The sequence below is a fragment of the Palaemon carinicauda genome, chromosome 31 (genome assembly GCF_036898095.1).
Source record: "Palaemon carinicauda isolate YSFRI2023 chromosome 31, ASM3689809v2, whole genome shotgun sequence".
NCBI lineage: Eukaryota > Metazoa > Arthropoda > Malacostraca > Decapoda > Palaemonidae > Palaemon > Palaemon carinicauda.
Genome location: NC_090755.1, coordinates 55708484 through 55724459, shown reverse-complemented (window position 1 = coordinate 55724459; position 15976 = coordinate 55708484). Strand labels below are relative to the sequence as shown.

The 15976-nt window shown below is 46.2% G+C and overlaps 1 protein-coding gene across 2 annotated transcripts in view; it reads right to left on the bottom strand.

The window, feature by feature from the left end:
* The window catches only part of LOC137624409 (transmembrane protein 18-like), a 55248-nt gene that overhangs the window by 23038 nt on the left and 16234 nt on the right, over positions 1-15976 (bottom strand). For both annotated transcript variants that reach the window (XR_011040727.1, XM_068355154.1), the window contains exon 2: positions 13452-13718. Coding sequence is in view for 1 of the 2 variants with exons in the window: in XM_068355154.1 (XP_068211255.1) it covers positions 13452-13718 (267 nt within the window). In the remaining variant the exon portion in view is untranslated. The remainder of the gene's footprint in view (positions 1-13451; positions 13719-15976) is intronic.

Here is a 15976-nt window from a genome sequence, read left to right as displayed (position 1 = left end):
GGAGATTGGGATAGAGATACTCTCTAAGCCCTTCTCCTTGTTCCAATGGTTTAGGTGAAATTGGAGAGGGTAAAAGTTGAGTCTCCCCAGAGAGAAAAACTGCTCCAGCGATGAAAGAGTTCCCACGAGGCTCGTTCAAACTCTTACAGAGCAACTGTTTTTCTCTTGCAAGTGAAGGACTTTTAACAGAGCTTGTTCCATTCTTGTGGGAGACGAAAAGGCCCGAAAAATTCGACACTGTATCTCCATCCCCACATAAAGAATAGTCTGGGATGGAGTAAGTTACGACTTCTCTACGTTCACTATGAGACCTAGCTCCTTGGTTAGGTCTAATGTCCATTTGAGGTTCTCCAGACAGCGATTTAATGACGACGCCCTGATTAGAAAGTCGTCAAAATAAAGGGAGGCTCTGATCCCTGAAAAATGTAGAAAGCTTGCTACATTTTGCATGAGCCTTGTAAAAACAAGAGGAGCAGGACTGAGGCCGAAGCACAGTGCTCGAAATTGGTACACTACTTTCCCGTCCAGAAACCTCAGATATTGTTGAAAGTTTGGATGAATCGGGATGTGGAAGTATGCATCCTGAAGGTCGAGAGAGACCATCCAGTCGCCTTCCCTTACTGCTGCCAAGACAGATTTGGTAGTCTTCATCGTGAACTTTGTCTTGACAATGAACACATTGAGTGCACTTACATCTTAAGTACTCCTGCAGTGAACGTGGCTGCCAATTCATTGGAGCTATCCCTTATGGCCTTGTTCATGCATGACATAATTTGTACAGCAATACATTGTCCGCTGGAGAGACCTTCTTACTTAAGGCTCCCAGGGACCAATCCAAAAAATTAAATACTTCAAACGCTCGAAAAACTCCTTTCAGGAGATGGTCTAGCTCTGAAGAAGACCATAAAATCTTGGAGCGTCTCATGGCTAGACGACGAGGAGAGTCCACAAGGCTTAAGAAGTCTCCCTGGGCAGAGGCAGGTACTCCCAAGCCGACAACTTCTCCTGTGTCACACCAGACGCTCGAGCGAGAAGCTAATTAAGAAGGAGGAAAAGCAAAAGCAGACTTTCCTAAACTTCTCCTGGATTCCAACCAGTCTCCCAGTAAGAGCATGGCTCTCTTGGAAGAACGAGAGAGAACTGACTTCGTATATGTAGGAGTCAAAGAAAGTCATGCCAAGAGTAAACAGACGGCAGAGAATGTGGAGCAGCCGTTACAAAACGAGTAGGAAAAAATTTCCCTAAAGAAATTCATAATTTTTTTTTTTTTAAACAAGGGATTGTTGGACAACCCTAGGTTCCTCCTCTTCTGAATGAATCCCCAAAGGTACATTAGTTGAAAGGGGGTCATCAACTTCTTCTTCCGAAGGCACATCATCTGATATATCTAAAGTCTTGCGAGAAGGAGATTTATATTCAGAATGACGTGAAGGAAAAGCCTGACAGGCTACATCAACTTGTATATGAACAGAAGTTAAAGTTGGAGGGTCGATGTCACGTTGTGACTGCAGAGAATGTTATTCTACTACACGTCGTGACTGAAGTGACTGACGTTCAAACGTCACGTAGTAACAGCGGTGACTGCTGTTCGATGCTATATCGTGACTTTGGTGACTGACGCTCGACGTCATGTCGTGTCTACGGTGTCTGCCGCTCAACGTCACGTCATGACTGCGGTATCTGCAGCTCAACGTCACGTTGTGACTGCGGTGCCTGACGTTCAAAGTCTCGGCGGAACTGCAGTGACTGCTGATCAAAGTTATGACTCGACTTAACTGACTGTCGATCAAAGTTACATCGAGATTTATGCTCCGCATCTCGTTTAACAGCAAAGCTGACACTAGGGAAAACGTCAGCGTGACGTAACAAATCTCGTTTAGAAGGTTGAAGATCTGAATCACGTATTCCAGAACCGTGACGTACAACAAGCAAAGGATCCTTTCGCACAGGAACAGGATCGTAAGCTTTCATTAAAGAAGAAAGTTTTAACAGCATATCTTGCAAAACACTTAACTTCGGATCAACCGCACTCGGAATAGATCGTGACGTCGGAAACGTCTGTACACGAACGTCATCGCTATGAACGGAACTCTCATGATGCCTACAGCTAGGACGTTGATCTTGTTCTGAAGGAACTAATTTACGTTTCAACGGTCTCGAAACCTTACGCCAGGGTTTTTTTAAGAGACGAATCATCGGAAGACGAGAAGAACTTCGTCTCTCCTGTCTTATGGTAAGGACATGCTTGAAGAGCAACGTCTGATACCTTTGAGGGAACGTCTGTTCGTTGGTTTACACCTCTCACTCCCTTAGGTCCTACGACATTCCTTCTCCCTGGGGTAGGGGAGCCTGAAAGAGGTCTCGGACTAGGCAAGCGACAAGCACGAACAGATGAACCCTCCGCAACACTGAACATGTTTTTTGCACTTTCTTCACTGACACTCACATTTTTTAATAATTTCACATTAGACATGAATAAAGCTGATTTCTACCTGAAGCACGCAATTCTCCCTTAAATCAAAAGTTTAGAATTGCGAAATATGTTCTTATAATGTAAGCTCATTACTGTAGTACAAAATGAATCACACATGCAAAAATTAATAAACATATACATATATATGGAATAAAACGGAAATATATAAAGTTAAAAAAATCAGTGACTTGAGAGGAGACTAAAAAAACTAGATCGCTAAGGACTACGTTTTCAATCTCTCACCGTACAGTGCCTTGGGATGAGAATAAAAACTAGAACGTTTTATCCCCTCTCTCTCTCTCTCCCCGTACAGAGACTTGGGACGAGAATAAAGATTTGGATCGTTCTCTCTCTCTCTCTCATCACTCACAAGAGAATGGCTCACTCACTCTTCGTCAATAAAAGGTTATTTGACTAAAGGAAAATACTAAAAGGACTAAGAAATTGAAAATTAACATGTTCCTTTAAATTAGTATTTAAAAAACTTCAGTTTGTAAGAAGAATCGATTAACTCTTTCTGCAAAGTGAAACCGTGATTCTCTCTTTCTCTATCGTAACAATAGAGTGCAAACTGCATAGCATAAATAAACCAAACGTTAGTTCATCTTTGAAAACAGCAGGAAGACTATTCAAAGAATAAATTTCTTAAAATATTTCCTAAAAATATTCATCTCATCCATCTAAACAAATATAAAATATAAAAGTTGAATGGGCTCAACGTTGTTTAACTTCGTTTTCCAAGTACCTACAAAGAATAGGCATAGGTCGCTTATAAACAAAAATATAAAATTTATCACGGTGTTTAGTATAAATGGAAAGAGAATCGAAGAGGCCTAATAAAGGCGGGTGAGATATAAAATATATAGAGGTAAATCTATAAATATCAACAATAATTTATAAAGTGATAAAATAATTACTAAAAGCCTTCAACACACTTCCGTACACTGAGGGAAGGGTCGGCCATCTTTCCTCTATGGAAAATCCAGAGACTAAAAAAAAAAAGCAAGGGTAAAAAATTTTTCTCTTTCAAAAGAATTTCTTTTGAAGATCGTATTGCTTGAGAATAATCCAATACTGTACGGCGAAAGCCATAAAACCATGAAAAAGTACTTCACCAATCAGCAAAAACTTGAGGTTAAGCGCAAGCGGAACCAATGCTGTCACTACCACCAACAGAGAAGAACTGAACTTATGGAGAAGTATATGCAGTATCTGGCCGATAGTCGGCGCTGGTGGGCACACCCGGCAACCTTCATGGCGATCGCTCGCGAGTTTTTGGAATCTGTCGACCGTCGGAGACGTAAGCTATATATATATTCACCGGCTAAGTTTAATATTTAAAACTGAAGGTTTCAAGTCGCGAGAGCTCGAAGGAGACCCGAAGGACTCCTGCTGTCATGAGAACCCGCAGGATCAACATGACGAGAGCCCGAAGGCTCACGATCACGCCAACCCAAAGGGTGATTGTCACGAGACCCCGAAGAGTCAACGTGAGGAGAACCAGCAAGTTCAAAAAGACGTCTCCTCACAGCCCAAGGAGAACGTCCGGGGTGGAGAAGGGTTACCCACCCCTCCACTCTACGAACCTCTGAAGAGGAACGTTCAACAGACTCCGCCTGAGGGGGAGAATGATTAAGGTCTACAGATAATTCCTTCGCATGGTAGGAGAGTTCACCCGAAGGAGAACTATGCTTATAACAAGGTTCTCTTTCCGCCCCTGGAGGAGAACCCAAAGCATAAGAAGATTGCCGATGTAAAGAGGCAATCTTCTCTCGCGAACGAGAGACACATTTCCCCGAAGGGGTCGAAGGGGAAGCTTGCCTTGGAGAGAGCCCTGCCACCGCCCCTGGTGGGTTAGCTAACTTTCTCGGCGTTGGAACCAGACTCTCGGCCTGACTGATGGGCAACAGCACCAGCGCCCACAAGAGGAGGATCGACCTCCGCAGAGGAAGGAGATGATCGCCTTCTCTCTGCTTCAATTTCGAGGAGTTCGAGGAGAACATCCTTCGTAGGGGTACCATCGACGCCTAGCAAAGGCACAAGGTCTGGAAAGGAACAGGCACTCCCTAGGGGAAGAGAAAGAGCCGACTCACTAGGGGAGCCGCCACCTTCGCCTATCCCACAGGGTTGACCTGGAGTCACAAGCCCTGCGCTACTGCTCGACCGTGACCCGGAAGGGCCTGGTCGAGGATTAGCTTCGGGCAGAGATTTGGGAGTAGAGGAAGCAAAAGCCTGCGATTTCTTCAATTTCGAGGAAGACCCCAAAAGTGAAGATTCGCATTTGGACTTCTTCTTCTTCTTACGCACAAACCTCTCCCACTGGGAGGCAGGCCACTCCCTACACTTGGAACAGGTGTTGTCCCGTAAACACTGAGTTCCCAGGCAAGCCGGGCATAAAGGGTGGGAGTTCGTCTCCATGGACAACATGAAGGTACAGCAGCGGCGGCTTTCAATACCTGGACATGTCCGCATAGCGAGACAATAACCATACACACACCGATACACAAAAAAAGAAAAAGGAATAGTAATAAAGTCAAGGCAGTTTGTTTAATGGAGAGAGAGAGACGGCACGTCCGCACTCTACCGAGCCAAAAGTAAAAGTGGTTACTCAACCGGCAGGTGTGAGTGAGCGGGGTAGCCAGTCTACCCCAACCTCAACCACCCTCCTAACTAGCGGATGGAGTAATTATCCCTCACTAAAATTGTCTTGGCTGGTTTTCAGCATTGCCGAAAGTAATACCCTATGAATAGTGAAGGTTTGTATCTGTGTCGGAACTAATGTAAATTACAACAATCTACAGTATTCACGTTTAGCACAAATCAGTCCAAAGGTAATGGATACAAACTGAAATTGAAAAAGATACATTACACAATGTGGCATTTCTTTACATACAAAATAGCAAATACTTAGAATAGATTTCCAGGAGATGTAGTAAACAGTAACATCGTAAACGATTTCAAGTTGACAAAATCATAAGAACTCTCTAAACGCTTAAACTAAATCGCTCTACCATAGAGCATATGGAGTCTGCAGATGGAATAAAAAATCTTTGAGACATCCAAAATCCTTGTCACACACACACACACACTCTCTCTCTCTCTCTCTCTCTCGCGCGCTCTCTCTCTCTCTCTCTCTCTCTCAAAAGAGACAGAGAACTCATCCAGGAAGAAGGGTTGTGCTACACACACACACTCTCTCTCTCTCTCTCTCTCAAAAGAGACAGAACTCGTCCAGGAAGAAGGGTTGTGCTACACACACACACACACACACACACACACACACACACACACACGCACACACACACACTCTCTCTCTCTCTCTCTCTCTCTCAAAGAAGACAGACCTCATCCAGGAAAGAGGAAGAAGGGTGGTGCCCTTTATCCTGATCAGCAGTGCACGAGCTCAGCTCCGCAAGACAGTTGCATATTTCAGCTCAGCTCCGCAAGACAGTTGCATATTTCAAAGTCTCTTCCCGCTGTGCAATAACTCTCCGCACATACTCCTCCAGCCTTGAGACCGAGAACATGTGAGAGGTGTGTGAACACCTATACCGAGTACTCGTACATCTCAAAGATGAGTGTGCAAATGTTCCTTTCCCCTAAAGGACGACTTATGGAACTTGATCAAGAAGGGAGGTACCTAAATGAAGAAAAGGAAAAACTTGGGGCAAGATACCACAGGAGCTCTATGAAGAGATAGCAAGACAAGGTGATATATCGTAAGCACCTTTCCAGGATCAGGAAGCCACTGAAGCTAAGAAGGGTGGTGCCCTTCCCTTTCACACCAAGTGGCAATGAAACCCTCTTCATCCGACGGCCGACGGAGCACATACACGTCTAAGGACTGTCAACCTCGTTAAAATGTTATTTTCATTAGTAAAATAAATTTTTGAATATACTTACCCGATGATCATATAGCTGTCAGCTCTGCTGCCCGACAGAAAAACCTACGGGCGGAATACGCCAGCGATCGCTATACAGGTGGGGGTGTACATCAACAGCGCCATCTGTCGAGTAGGTACTCAAGTACTCGATGTCAACACAGAACTAATTTTCTCCTCGGTCCACTGGGTCTCTATTGGGGAGGAAGGGTGGGTCCTTTAATTTATGATCATCGGGTAAGTTTATTAAAAAATTTATTTTACTAATGAAAATAACATTTTTCAATATTAAACTTACCCGATGATCATATAGCTGATTCACACCCAGGGGGGTGGGTAGAGACCAGCATATATGTTAACATTAAGAGCTAAGTATTCCGTATTTCATTTTAGCAGTTATTCAAAATAACAAACATAAAATTAATAAGTACCTGGTAAGGAAGTCGACTTGAACAATTACTCTGCCTTTTTAAGTACGTCTTCCTTACTGAGCCTCGCGATCCTCACAGGATGCTGAGCGACTCCTAGGAGCTGAAGTATGAAGGGCTGCAACCCATACTAAAGGACCTCATCAAAACCTCTAATCTAGGCGCTTCTCAAGAAAGAATTTGACCACCCGCCAAATCAACCAGGATGCGAAAGGCTTCTTAGCCTTCCGGACAACCCAAAAAACAACAATAAAAAGCATTTCAAGAGAAAGATTAAAAAAGGTTATGGGATTATGGGAATGTAGTGGCTGAGCCCTCACCCACTACTGCACTCGCTGCTACGAATGGTCCCAGGGTGTAGCAGTTCTCGTAAAGAGACTGGACATCTTTAAGGTAAAATGATGCGAACACTGACTTGCTTCTCCAATAGGTTGCATCCATTAGACTCTGCAGAGATCTGTTTTGTTTGAAGGCCACTGAAGTTGCGACAGCTCTAACTTCATGTGTCCTTACCTTCAGCAAAGCATGGTCCTCCTCATTCAGATGGGAATGAGCTTCTCGAATTAAAAGTCTGATATAATAAGAAACTGCATTCTTCGACATTGGTAAAGAAGGTTTCTTAATGGCGCACCATAAAGCTTCTGATTGTCCACGTAATGGCTTAGTCCGTTTCAAATAGTACTTAAGAGCTCTTACCGGGCATAGTACTCTTTCTTGTTCATTTCCAACCAAATTAGCAAGGCTTGGAATATCGAACGATTTGGGCCAAGGACGAGAAGGAAGTTCGTTTTTGGCTAAAAAACCAAGCTGTAAGGAACATGTAGCCGTTTCAGATGTAAATCCAATGTTCCTGCTGAAGGCGTGTATCTCACTGACTCTTTTAGCTGTTGCTAAGCAGACGAGGAAAAGAGTTTTCAAAGTGAGATCTTTTAAAGAGGCTGATTGAAGTGGTTCGAACCTTGCTGACATAAGGAATCTTAGTACCACGTCTAAGTTCCAACCTGGTGTGGCCAACCGATGCTCCTTCGAGGTCTCAAAAGACTTAAGGAGGTCCTGTAGATCTTTGTTGTTGGAAAGATCTAAGCCTCTGTGACGGAAGACTGCTGCCAACATGCTTCTGTAACCCTTGATCGTGGGAGCTGAAAGGGATCTTTCCTTCCTTAGGTATAAAAGGAAGTCAGCTATCTGAGTTACAGAGGTACTGGTTGAGGATACTGATTTGGACTTGCACCAGCTTCGGAAGGCTTCCCACTTCGACTGGTAGACTTTGAGAGTGGATGTCCTCCTAGCTTTAACAATCGCTCTGGCTGCCTCCTTCGAAAAGCCTCTAACTCTCGAGAGTCTTTCGATAGTCTGAAGGCAGTCAGACGAAGAGCGTGGAGGCTTGGGTGTACCTTCTTTACATGCGGCTGACGCAGAAGGTCCACTCTTAGAGGAAGTGTTCTGGGAACGTCTACTAGCCATTGCAGTACCTCGGTGAACCATTCTCTCGCGGGCCAGAGGGGAGCAACCAACGTCAACCTTGTCCATTCGTGAGAGGCGAACTTCTGCAGTACTCTGTTGACAATCTTGAACGGGGGGAACGCATAAAGGTCTAGATGGGACCAATCCAGAAGAAAAGCATCTATGTGAACTGCTGCTGGGTCCGGAATCGGTGAACAATAAATTGGGAGCCTCTTGGTCATCGAGGTTGCGAACAGATCTATGGTGGGCTGGCCCCACAATGCCCATAGTTTGTTGCATACATTCTTGTGAAGGGTCCACTCTGTTGGGATGATTTGACCCTTCCGGCTGAGGCGGTCTGCCATGACATTCATGTCGCCTTGAATGAACCTCGTTACTAGGGATATGTTTCGATCTCTTGACCAGGTGAGGAGGTCCCTTGCGATCTCGTACAACGTCATCGAATGAGTCCCTCCTTGCTTGGAGATGTACGCCAGGGCTGTGGTGTTGTCGGAGTTCACCTCCACCACCTTGCCTAGAAGGAGGGACTTGAAGCTTCTCAAGGCCAGATGAACTGCCAGTAGCTCCTTGCAGTTGATGTGTAACTCGCTTTGAACCGCATTCCACGTGCCCGAGCATTCCCGACCGTCCAACGTCGCACCCCAGCCCGTGTCCGATGCGTCCGAGAAGAGAAGGTGGTCGGGGGTCTGAACAGCCAGTAGCAGATCCTCCCTGAGGAGAATGTTGTTCTTCCACCAAGTCAGTGACGACTTTATCTTCTCGGAAATAGGAACCGAGACCGGTTCTAGCGTCTTGTCCTTTCTCCAGTGAGCAGCTAAGTGAAATTGAAGGGGGCGGAGGTGGAGTCTCCCTAACGCGATGAACTGGTCCAGTGATGAAAGCGTCCCTATCAGACTCATCCACTGTCTGACTGAACATCGGTCCTTCTTCAGCATGGACTGGATGCATTCTTGGGCTTGACTGATTCTGGGGGCCGACGGAAAAGCCTGAAAAGCTTGACTCTGAATCTCCATTCCTAGGTATACTATAGTTTGGGATGGGACGAGTTGGGACTTTTCTATATTGACAAGGAGACCCAATTCCTTGGTCAGATCTAGAGTCCACTGTAGATTCTCCAGACAGCGACGACTTGACGCAGCTCTTAAAAGCCAGTCGTCCAAATAGAGGGAGGCTCTGATGTTTGCTAAATGCAGGAATTTGGCAATATTCCTCATCAGTTTGGTAAAAACTAGAGGTGCCGTGCTTAGGCCAAAGCACAGGGCTTGGAACTGGTATACAACTTTCCCGAACACGAACCTTAGAAAAGGTTGGGAATCTGGGTGGATGGGGACGTGAAAGTAAGCGTCCTTTAGGTCTAACGAGACCATCCAGTCTTCCTTCCTGACCGATGCTAGAACCGACTTTGTCGTCTCCATGGTGAACGTCTGCTTTGTGACAAAGACATTCAGAGAACTGACGTCTAGCACCGGTCTCCACCCTCCTGTCTTTTTCGGCACTAAGAAGAGGCGGTTGTAGAAGCCCGGGGATTGATGGTCCCGGACTATGACTACCGCTCCCTTTTGTAGTAAGAGAGACACCTCTTGCTGTAAAGCTAGTCTCTTGTCCTCCTCTCTGTACCTGGGAGAGAGGTTGATGGGAGTCGTTGCTAGAGGGGGCTTGCGCAAGAATGGAATCTTGTACCCCTCCCTGAGTAACTTCACAGACTGTACGTCTGCGCCCCTGTTCTCCCAGGCCTGCCAGTAGTTCTTGAGCCTGGCTCCCACTGCTGTCTGAAGAAGGTGGCAGTCAGACTCTGCCTCTAGAGGACTTGGAACCCTTCTTCTTGCTCCCACGTTGACTTCCGGCACGAGCACCTCCTCTGCTGGAGGCTCTGCCACGAAAGGGCGGAATGAACCTTGACGCTAGAGTGTCCATTCTGGGTCTAGGTACGGAGGGCAAAGGGGTGGCTTTGCGTGCGGATGACGCCACCAGGTCATGGGTGTCTTTCTGGATCAAGGAGGCAGCAATCTCCTTGATCAACTCTTCAGGGAAGAGACACTTCGAGAGTGGAGCAAACATAAGCTCCGACTTTTGACATGGGGTGACTCCAGCTGACAAGAAGGAGCAAAGGACCCCAGACACGAAAGAAGCCGCAAGCTCACTAGAACCATCCCGTATGGCTTTGTCCATGCAGGACATGATGAGCATGGAAGTTTCCTTATCAGAAGGGGAGGTCTTCCTGCTCAACGCTCCCAAACACCAGTCCAAGAAGTTAAAGACTTCGAATGCGCGGAAAACTCCCTTCATAAGATGGTCCATATCCGAAGGAGTCCAGCAAATCTTGGAGCGTCTCATAGCCAGCCTGCGGGGAGAGTCTACCAGACTTGAGAAGTCGCCCTGGGCAGAGGCAGGAACTCCCAAGCCGAGAACTTCTCCCGTGGCATACCAGACGCTAGATCTGGAAGCAAGCTTGACCGGGGGAAACATGAAGGATGTCTTCCCAAGTTGCTTCTTGGACTGCAACCACTCTCCCAGTACCCTTAAAGCTCTCTTGGACGAGCGAGCGAGTACGAGCTTCGTAAAGGCAGGAGCTGCTGACTGCATGCCTAAAGCGAACTCAGAGGGAGGCGAGCGTGGTGCTGCAGACACAAACTGATCCGGATATAAATCCTTGAACAGCGCAAGCACTTTCCTAAAGTCTAAGGAGGGAGGCGTAGTCCTGGGTTCTTCGATGTCCGAGTGTTGGTCGTCAAGATGTGCAGCTTCGTCATCATCAGAGATACCATCTTCTGAATGTTGAGGAGGAAGAGGCAACGGAGTGGGCTGGACGGCTGAGTCCGGCAGCACGGGTGCATGCGTGGCTGCACTGGACCCAACATCATGCCACTGTTGGTCAGTCTGAGAACTGGCAACAACCAAAGCTGAGTGGGTGCGCAAAGCGTCTACTCCCGACTGTGGAAGGATAGCGGAGACCACCGTGGGTTGCGGAGGCTGACGCACCGCGTCAAAACACGGCAGCCTAACTCCACCCTCCTGTTGTTGTGGTAGCTCACGCACGGCAACGGAGGGTTCCGTGCGTCTGTGAACGTCAGCATGCGTCTGGCAGGGTCGACTGCGCATGGGTGGAGGAGCTCTCACAGCTGGAGTGTGGGAGCAGGCAGCCTCAGCGTCTGCTGGGCGCACAACCGTGGCAGGTTGTAGGCTAACGGGTGCAGCGTCAACCTTCTCCGCACGAAACTCCTGCATAACCGCAGCTAACTGAGTCTGCATAGACTGCAGCAAAGACCACTTAGGGTCTACAAAAGCGGCAACAGACGGAGTTACTGTCCGTTGTGACTGAGGGTCTAAAACAGCGGGTGCGGCAACAGACGGAGTTACTGCCTGTTGCGGTACCACTTTGCCTCTCTTAGGAGGTGTGCAGTCGTCGGAGGACTGCAGCGAGTCCGAACTGACCCAGTGGCTACACCTGGGCCGTTGGACTAGCTCGGAAGGGACCTTACGTTTAAGAGGCCGTGAGACCTTGGTCCATCGTTTCTGTCGAGAAACCTCTTCCGCAGACGAGGAATGAATGGGCTCACTCGTCTTCTTGTGGGTGGGACGATCTAGGTAAGATACGTCCGAAACCACGGAGGGTACGTCTGTCCGCTGATTAAAGCCTGTCGAACCCTTTGGTCGTACGACATTGCTTCTCCCCTGGGCTTGGGAGCTTGCAAGAGGTCCCGGACTGGGAGGACGACAGGCACGAACAGACGCACCCTCATGCGTAACACTGACACTTTTCACTGCACTGACACTCACTTCACTTCCCACTGCACTTTTACCTTTCAACTCTCTGACGTCAGCCATGAGTTGATTGCGGTCATTCGCCAATGACTCGACTCTCTCACCTAGAGCCTGAATGGCACGCATCATATCTGCCATTGAAGGTTGATGAGAGCTAGCAGGGGGGTTGGGTGCAACCACTACAGGGGAAGGAATAGGTTGAGGGGCATGGGGAGAGGAAAAATCAATTGAGCGAGACGAACTCCTCCTGATCCTATCCTTCTCTAGCCTACGTGCATATTTCAGGAATTCTTGAAACCCGAATTCCGAAAGCCCAGCGCATTCCTCACATCGATCTTCCAATTGACAGGCTTTACCCCTACAATTGGAACAAACGGTGTGCGGATCGATAGAGGCCTTCGGAAGACGCCTTGAACAGTCCCTAGCGCTACATTTCCTGTACTTGGGGACTTGAGAAGGGTCAGACATCTTGAATTAGTCAAAGGGGGGAATTCAAAATCTATCCAAGTCGTCAACAAATCCTAAATCCAAAAAAGAATGCAAGGAAGTATAGAAGATAACTTCTGCACAGCGACAGCTAATAACCAGAAATGAATACTTCACCAAATAACATGAAAATCAATCCAGAAAACAAGAGCGTATTCAGTAGGTCTTGCCAGTGACACGACAGAGAGAAAATTGGTTCTGTGTTGACATCGAGTACTTGAGTACCTACTCGACAGATGGCGCTGTTGATGTACACCCCCACCTGTATAGCGATCGCTGGCGTATTCCGCCCGTAGGTTTTTCTGTCGGGCAGCAGAGCTGACAGCTATATGATCATCGGGTAAGTTTAATATTGAAAAATTATGTTGTCATTATCATAAGGTCACACAAGCAAGGGAATGAACAGCAAACATGAATGTTGTCCAAAAGGAACAAGTATCTGGAGATTGGCAGGTTTGCAATGAAAAGTCACAGCTATAGTTATTGGGAAAGAATTGTATGTACTGTACTGTATTTCTTTCCTTCTAAATATCCCTGTCACATGACAATTTTCCAAAAATTACCTAAAAGAAAAAGCAAAAGATTAAAACTGCTAGATGAGGACGCTGAAAGTAGGTTTGTACTACACAGCGGCTGCAATCAAAGTGGGAGCTCAGTAGCCTGTTTGGTAGGCGGGGCTTACCCACCACCTTAGTAAGTTTTAACAGCCATATCTAGCTTTGCTGTAAGCATACAACTCCTATTAAAGGAGGAAGGTTTTTATTCTTGTAGAAATCACATACTTTTACGTGTCATTATTTAAATAAGAATCACTACTGTGAGACAAACCTTATCAAGATTTATGAATGATAAAAAATTAAAAGCATCATCAACTGTCCTGAGTACAAATGAGGTACATAACCTTGAAGGTGAATAATATTTACGTGTCAAATACAGTAACACAAAATGTCAACCTACCACCATCATCATACAGTTGAACAGAACTGGCATTGAAAAAACAACACTGATGAAGAGACCCTGGGAGTCAAAGTACTGCTGCCTGCTAAACGATTGCCAGTGCTTTGCCGCATATTCATTAATGAATTCTGAAGATCGGACGGTAATGAGAAGCAAGACAAAGAGAACGGCCTGAGTAGTGTGGTGATTTCTCGTCATCACGGTGAAGACTGTGAGAAAAATGTGGAATACCAGCAATCCTAGAAGCCATCCCTCACTCCAGTCAATCTGTTGATAAAGGAAAAAAAATGTCAACATACCTTTATCGTACTGTACAGTATTATAAATTAGACAAATCAAACAAGAAAAATTTCAATGTTGTAGAGTAATAGTGAATGTAAGTGATACATGTTTAAAAATGACAAATTTGGAAGTAATTTGTATTTTTCTTAACGATAAAAACCTGTAACTATTTATAGAGGTATTACTTTTAGCGAAGCTGAAAGACGAGCTATTAGATTTTTAGCAAGGGTTAACCACTCGTCAGCTAGTTAGCAGGGGGGAGGGGGGTAGCTACCCCTTTAACTCCTGCACCTGTGCTGTGAGCCTCACTTTGCTTGGAGGTAGGACTTCAAGGGGGGACTGGCGCTGGTGGGCCAATCTGTATAAATAGCAACAGGTTTGTATTGTTAGGAAAAATACAAATAACTTCCAAATTTGTCATTTGTTCCGTTGCAACATACAAACCAGCGCTATTTATAGAGGATGACTACCCCTTCAGGAGGGTTGAAGTCCTTGCCAATATAGCTTTTTGGCTTTACCCCACGGATTCCCCTTTTTGTGTTCAGCACACAAAAGAAGGAAACCTACACCTCGCTAAAACCGTGCTATACATGGTCCGCAGCCTACTCAAGCTGTGTGTTCATGATACTAGCAATGTAAGTGCCAAGGTAAGAGTTCCACTGAGTCATAGGAATTTTCAGAGGTTACCAAGACATTCCTAATAACCTCCTTGCTAAGGTATGGGGACATAACAGTATTGACACAATACAAGGGTACACGAGGGAACAATGATCGGCGAACCCTACAAAGTCAAGACTTTGTGGGCTATCTGTTGATTTAAAGACCATTCGGCATCAACTATCCGAGTCTTCCTGCTCAGATTGTCTGCCAGCACATTTTTCTTGCCTAGGAAGAAGTGGGCTTTTAGTGTTACAGAGTTCTCTTCTGTCCATTTGAGAATTTTCACTACTAGATGACATAGGAGCTGTGAAAAAGTACCTCCCTTGCTTGTTTAAGTGAGCTACCACAGTAGTGTTGTTGCTCATCAGCACTACATGGTGCCTCGGAAGGAGCCGATGGAAATGCTTGAAAGCCAGAAAAGTGGGTCTCATTTCAAGGAAGTTAATGTGGCACCACCTTTCGAATTTGGACCATATTCCGGATCCCGTCAGGTGTAACAGATGAGCCCCCCACCCTTCTATTGATGCATCCGTGAAGAGCATCAAATCCGATGGAGGAGAGAGGTCTACTCCCTTGAGAAGGTTGATGTCTGACACCCACCAGCTCAAGTCTCTCTTCTGCTCGGCATTCACTGGCACTAGAGTGCCTGGTGGGTCCGTGTGCTGAGACCAAAAGGTCTTCAGCTACCAATGAAGTGACTGAATGCAAAGACGGCCATGTGGAACCAACTTCTCCAGGGAAGTTTGATGTCCCAACAGCTTCTGTCATCAATGTACTGGCAGTTCGTCCATCGCGAAGAAGTCCTGGGCTACCTCTTTCAGTCTCTTCGCTGTCCTCAGACAGGAAGATTTTACCTAGTGTGGTCTCGATAATCATTCCTAGATATACCATATCTTTGACTGGTTGTAGTTGAGACTTCTCACAATTTATTAGTTTTTCTCGATGAAGGAGAAAGTTCTCCCACAAGTCTGCAAGAATCATAGTCGTCTAAATAACGAAGGAGACGAATGATGTTCATGTGTGCCCAAGTGGACATTAGAGTCAAGACTCTTGTGAACACTTGAGGTGCTGTGGACAGGCCGAAAAACAGCACCTTGAACTGGCATATATGTTCTTCTATCATAAAGTGCAGGTACTTCCTTGATGACAGATGGATTGGGATCTAGAAGTACGTGCCTTTCAGGTCCAACGAGATCATGAAGCCGTTTGGTCTGACAGCCTGTCTTATCATCTGAGCCATCTCCATTTTGAACGGAGACTATACGACAAACTTGTTCAGGGATGAGAGGTCTATAACAGGTCTCCAGCCTCCAGACGCCTTTTCTACTAGAAATAAGCGACTGTAAAAGCCTGGGGACCCTCCCAGGATCTCCTGGAGAGAATACTTCTCTAGCACGGTCCTGACTTTGACCCGCAGGGCCTGTTCCTTTGCCGATCCCTTGGCATAGGACCTCGTCGTTGTTGGATTTTGAATCAGTGGAAGAAGATAGTCAATGAAAGGGACAATATACCCCTTTCTCAAAACGGAAGTCGACCAGGAGTCGGCTCCGGAGTCCATCCACCTCTGCCATCTGCTCATTAGG